The 6,516-nt window shown below is 36.2% G+C and overlaps 1 protein-coding gene across 1 annotated transcript; it reads right to left on the minus strand.

Annotated features, from left to right (window-relative positions):
- On the minus strand, positions 1-933 carry LOC119519801 (olfactory receptor 14A16-like). Its single transcript, XM_037817527.1, has one exon. It carries the CDS (start codon positions 931-933, stop codon positions 1-3), a length of 933 nt encoding a protein of 310 aa, XP_037673455.1.
- Between the last annotated feature and the right edge of the window lie 5,583 nt (positions 934-6,516).

Below are 6,516 nucleotides of genomic sequence, written 5' to 3' on the forward strand. Positions count from 1 at the left end.
CTAATTTGAAGGACAATGTCTGCTCATTAGCAGTTTCCTTAGTGCAGCCTTCATATCCCTATTTCTGAGACTGTAGATGAGGGGATTCACAGTGGGTGGCACCACAGTATAGAACACGGACACTAGCAAGTCAAATACTGATGGAGATTTGGGGAGGGGACGTAAATAGGCAAAAATCCCAAAAGAGAGAAAGAGAGTCACAACAATGAGGTGAGGCAGGCACGTGGAGAAAGCTTTGGTCCTGCCTTCTCTGGATGGCATCTTCAGGACGGTAGAGAAGATGTTAATGTAAGAAATATCAATAAACACAAAACAGACAATATCTAAAACAAAGTTGAGCCCAATGACTGTGAATTCTCCAATATTATAAGAACAGGAAAGGGAAAGCAGTTGAGGGACATCACAGAAGAACTGACGAACCAAAAGAGGTCCACACATGGGTACAGAGAAGGTGGAAGCTGTGTGCAGAATTGAATTGAGACCTCCGCTGAGCCATGAGGAAATGGTCATCTGCGCACAGGCCCCGGGGCTCATGATGCTTTCATACCGGAGCGGGTGGCAGATGGCAGCATAGCGGTCAAAGGACATCACTGTGAGGAGAGTAACTTCTGTGGAGGCCAAGAAGAAGAAGAAAAGTACCTGTGAAACACACCCCAGGAAGGAGATGGTGTTGTGATTGGTCAGAGAGTTAGCGATGGATTTGGGGACAGTGATGGAGATGAGGCAGAGGTCCAGAAAGGACAAGTTCTTCAGGAAGTAGTACATGGGGGTGCGCAGCTGGTGATCCTTGGTGATGAGAGTGATGATGAGAAGATTCCCCAGTAGGGCTGCCAGGTAAATTATCAGAAACAGGACAGCATGTAAAATCTGGATCTCTCGAACATCAGAAAACCCCATGAGGAAGAATGCGGTTCCCGAGGTGAAGTTGTCCATTTCTCTGGGCATTTAATCATTTACTCTAAAAAATAAAGCAAGCAACATGAGACTGCAATGGCATGATTTACTGTATTTTTTTCTTTTTTTATTTCTGTAAGTTACGTTTCTACACTCACCCACATATCTATCAGAAAACTTGAGAACATGAGTCAAACCCAAAAAAGTCATCAATGAAGAAATTTACTCCCAGGTTTCCACATTGGATGTGTTAGTGTAAAGGGATATGGGTCCCATTTCTTCCATCTTGAAATTCTATTTAGATAAAGGTCCATAATTCATGTCCTATTTAAATGGAATTTTGAATTTTCATATTACAATATGCAGTGATAAAATACATTAATTTTGTGAAAATGAATGTGTATATTAAAGCCTGAGAATATAAATACTGAGGATTTGCAGGTAACACTTATAAAAAAATCAGTCATTATTTTCAAAGTGAAAAAAATCATACTGAAAATTAATGAAAGATGAATTATGAACAATGCTGCAAATGGAATAGCATTGTACTGATGTAGGATAAAATTAATAATTATAATTTAATTATTATTTTCTTGACTAAAAATAACTCCTCTGCATTGATAAACCCAAAATTGAATTGATTTGTTTTATATAAGTTTAAAAATAGATGAAATATTTAATGCTTTCTATATTTATGCATGTTTTATTCTATACAGCTTTTCAGAATAACAAAAATGCAAAGAAATCCTCAATAAATTTTCCAGAGCAGGCATTATATTGGTTACAATATGACCATGATAAATTATTAACCAGGATGAGACGCACCAATGAAAAGCAACAGCTGCTGCCTGAACAACAACAGTAACAACTAATATTACTTGGAACATTAAAAAATTATCCAAAAAATGCTTAAGTCAAAGAAGAAAGATACAATTGCAATCATTTATTATTTCTAAACTAAAGAAAATTACTATTCACATATAAATTTCCTGATATCAGTGTTTTATTCCAAAATGAAGCTATTGTGTAATATATTTATAGACTAATGTCTCAAAAGAGTTCCACTAAAATCCAAACCAGAAGAAGGTAAAAAAATAATAATATGGGGCAAATACAAATCAATTTATCTTAAAGTGAAAACAACAAAAGTAAATCAAAATTCAAGAACAATGCATGAAAATATCAAGAACATTTTCCAACCTCTGGCATAACTCCTTCCAGTGTATTCTGGAATATTCAATGTGTATTTTAAGAGATTAAACTTGTATAAGCAAATGCAATTTTACATGTACACACCTTCAGGATGGATATGACATTGACAGATACAAAGATAAGGTCCTTCATATAGCTCCAGCTGCTCTAATGTTCTTATATCCAAGTAAAGACATTGCCAAATGTAGCAAGATTGCCATGAGGGAAATAGAAATTCGATCAGGCTAGATTGAAACAGGATATATTAGTGGTTTTATTCTATAATATGGAAAATACGGAAGGTCAGAAAATAATTGTATATTGGGGGTAATAAGGTAAAATTTGAGTGTTGTGTGTCAGATGTATATAAGTGCCATTTAGAGATGGAGCAGGAGTATGGGGTGAACATTCTGGGATGGGTACAATTTAAAAACACATGGTCAGGATATGTCTGTTGTCCAAAATTTTGGCATTTTTATCACTGAGTCAAAAAAAATTCTGGATGATAGATCAATTTTAACTATTTTGGATGTGTGTTTTTCACTTGCCAACAGGCTAAATATTATGTAGTTTGAGAAAAGTATAGATTATATAAAATTGATATATTGTTTGTGTATCACTTCAACTCAATCCCTCCATATCATTCAATTTAATCTGCAACATGATTCCTGAACTAAACTTCATAAGTACTTCTAATGCATGCTCATCCCAACCACACCATGGGAAACACTGATATCAGTGATGCAATCAGAAAGAAATTATGTTATTCAAGGAAAGTGTGTAAACTGAAACACCAAGTGCTGGCAAATATGTGGAACAAACAAGATGTTCATATATTACTGTGAGGGTTGAAGATGGAACTTTTTCAAAAATAGGTTAGCAATATCTTTTAACATTAAACATTATTTCTATGACTCAGCAATTCCCAGGCAAGAGCAGAGATAACATAGCTCTGAGAGACAAAGCAATAAGTCTAGTGGGGGAGACAATTTGCTAAAGGCCATAATTTCCCCAAGAGAAGGGGGAACTGGTCTAGCCCCAGTGGCAGTCCCACTTCAGGGAACTCAGATCCCAGGGGCTGGAATTCAGAAACCAATTCAGCAAGCCACACCCCCAACAGGGTTAGGGTCACCAGGATAACTAAAGGCTCCCACCTCCTTACACTGGTGGGGGAGCTGCGGGCTGGCAAGCACCACCTGCTGGACAGGAGAGGAAAAGCACAGACTCTAAAGCCCCCACAGGAGGGTCTCATTCACAAGGAAACTCCACACCCTCCTCCTGATACTTGAGCCTGGCTGGACTGGGAAAACCTGACTGGGGTTGACCATATCTGAGAAGACCCTCATACAAAAAGGCTACATAGATGAAGGGCAATAAGAAAAACAAGAGGTGAAAAACTCTGATCACCTAAATAGAACCTAAGTTAGAGGCCTAGAATAAGCTGAACCGAACACCAAAGGTGAGAGAACAAAGCCAAGCAACAAGAAAACCTTAGGAAAAAGAGTGAAAATGAGCTCCAGAATAAACTATTCAAGAAAGTCAGATGCCTAGGCAGCTCAAGATAATGAACCATACCAGGAAACACAAAAATATGGACCAGCCAAAGGAACAAATAGTTCAACTGAGATACAAGAGTTGAGGCAACTAATGCTAAATAAATTCAATGAGCTGAGGGAAGAACTAATTAAAGATGTTCAAACAAATCTCCTAAATGAATTGAAAAATCAAGTCAATGAACTGAGAGAAGATATAGCAAAAGAGATGAAGGATATAAAGAGGACACTGGATGACCATAAAGAAGAAGCAAAAACTTGGAAAAACAAATGGCAGAACTTATGGGAATGAGAGGCATAATGGAGATGAAAAAGACAGTTGAGGGATACAGCAGTAGATTTGAACAGGCAGAAGAAAGGATCAGTGAATTGGAAGGCAAGACATTTAAACCCATACACACAAAAGAAGAAATGGTGAAAAGAATGGAAAAATATAAGCAGTCTTAGCGAGCTAAGTGACAACATAAGGCACATGAATATATGTCTTATGGGTGTCCCAGAGGGAGAAGAGAGTGGAAAGGGGGCAGAAAGAATAATAGAAGAAATAATCACTGAAAATTTCCCAACTCTTATGAAAGACAGAAAATTGAAGATTCAAGAATGGATCCCAATAGACCTACTCCAAGACACTTACTGATCAGATTGTCCAATGTCAAAGACAAAGAGAGAATTCTGAAAGCATCAAGAGAAAAGCAATCCATCACATACAATGGAAGTTTGCTAAGAATGTACACGTTTCTCCCCAGATACCATGGAGGTGAGAACACAGAGGTATGATGTATTTCAGATACTGAAGGAGAAAAACTGTCAACCAAGAATTCTATATCCAGCAACAATGTCCTTCAAAAATGAGAGAGAGATTTAAATATTTTCAGACAAACAGACACTGAGAGAGTTTGTGAATAAGAGACTGGCACTATAAGAAATACTGAAGGGAGTGTTACAGGCTGATAGGAAAAGACAAGAGAGTTGGAGAAGAGTGTAAAAATGAAGATTATAGGAAGGGTAAAAAGAGAGAGAGGAAAAAATAATACATGACATATAGAATCCAAAAGACAAAATGGTAGAAGAAAGCACTGCCCTTACAGTAATAACACTAAATGTAAATGGATTAAACTCCCCAATAAAAAGACACAGACTGGCAGAATGGATTAAAAAACAAGACCCATCTATATGCTGTCTACAAGAAACTCACTTTAGACACAGGGTCAAAAACAAACTGAAAGTGAAAGGTTGGAAAAAGATATTTCATGCAAACAGCAACTAGAAAAATGTGGGAGTCACTGTATTAATATCAGACAAATTAAACTTCAAAAGTCAAACAAATAAAAGAGACAAAGAAGGGAACTGTTTATTAATAAAAGGGTCAATTCATCAAGAAAACATAACAATCATAAATATTTATGCACCAAGCCAGAATGCCCCAAAATTCATGAGGCAAACACTGAGAATACTGAAAGGAGAAGTAAATACATCTACAATAATAATTGAAACTTCAATACACTGCTCTTATCAATTGATAGAACATCAAGATAGAGGATCAATAAGGAAACAGAGATGTTGAATTCTATGATAAAGGAACTAGACTTGACAGACTTTTATAGAATACTAGACCCCACAACAGCAGGATACACATTTTTCTCAAGTGCTCATGGGACATTATCTAGGATAGACAACATGTTGGGTCACAAAGCAAGTCTCAAAAATTTAAAAATATTGATATTATAAAAAACACTTTCTCGAATCATAATGGAATGAAGTTGAAAATAAATAACAAGCTGAAAATTGTAGAATTCACAGATATATGGAGGCTAAACAACACACTGTTAGAAAACCAGTGGGTAAAAGGAAAAATTAAAAGAGAAATTAGTAACTACCTTGAGGCAAATGACAATGAAAACACAACATATCAAAACTTAGGGATGCATCAAAGGCAGTGCTGAGAGGGAAATTTACTGCCATAAATACCTATGCTAAAAGAGAAGAGACAGCAAAAATTTAGGAATTAAGTGTTCACCTGGAGGAACTAGAGAGAGAACAGCAAACTAACACCAAAGCAAAGAAAAGGAAAGAAATAACAAAGATTAGAGCAGAAATAAATGAAATTGAAAACAGGAAAACAACAGAGAGAATCAACAACCAGAAGTTGGTTCTTTGAGAAAAGCAACAAAATCAATGGACCCCTACCTAGGTTAACAAAAGAAAAAGAGAGCAGATGCAAATAAACAGAATCAGAAACAGGAAAGGAAACATAATTACTGACCCTGTAGAAATAAAGGAGATAATGAGAAGATACTACAACCAACTATGTGCTAATAAACTAGACAATTTAGATGAAATGGACAACTTCCCAGAAAAGCATAAGCAACCAATACTGACACAAGAAATAGATGATGTCAACAAATGAATCACAAGTAAAGAGAATGAGTCAGTCACCAAAAAGCTCCCAAAAAAGAAAAGCCCAGGACCAGATAGCTTCAAATGAGAATTCTACACAGCATTCAAGAAAGAATTAGTACTAATCCTGCTCAAACACTTCAAAAAAAATTGAAGAGGAGGGAAAGCTACCCAACTCATTCTATGAAGCCATCACCCTAATTCCAAAATCAAGGATACCATAACAAAAGAAAATTATAGACCAATTTCTGTAATGAATATAGATGCAAAAACCCTCAACAATATACTTGCAAATTGAATCCAGCAGCACATTAAAATAATTATACCCCATGATCAGGTGAGGTTTATTCCAAATATGCAAGGCTGGTTCAACACAAGAAAATCAACTAATTTAATCTACCACATCAATAAATCAAAGCAGAAGAAGCACATGATCATCTGGATTGATACAGAAAAGGCATTCAACAAAATTCAAAATCCT

The sequence above is a fragment of the Choloepus didactylus genome, chromosome 24 (assembly GCF_015220235.1).
Source record: "Choloepus didactylus isolate mChoDid1 chromosome 24, mChoDid1.pri, whole genome shotgun sequence".
Classification (NCBI taxonomy): Eukaryota; Metazoa; Chordata; class Mammalia; order Pilosa; family Megalonychidae; genus Choloepus; species Choloepus didactylus.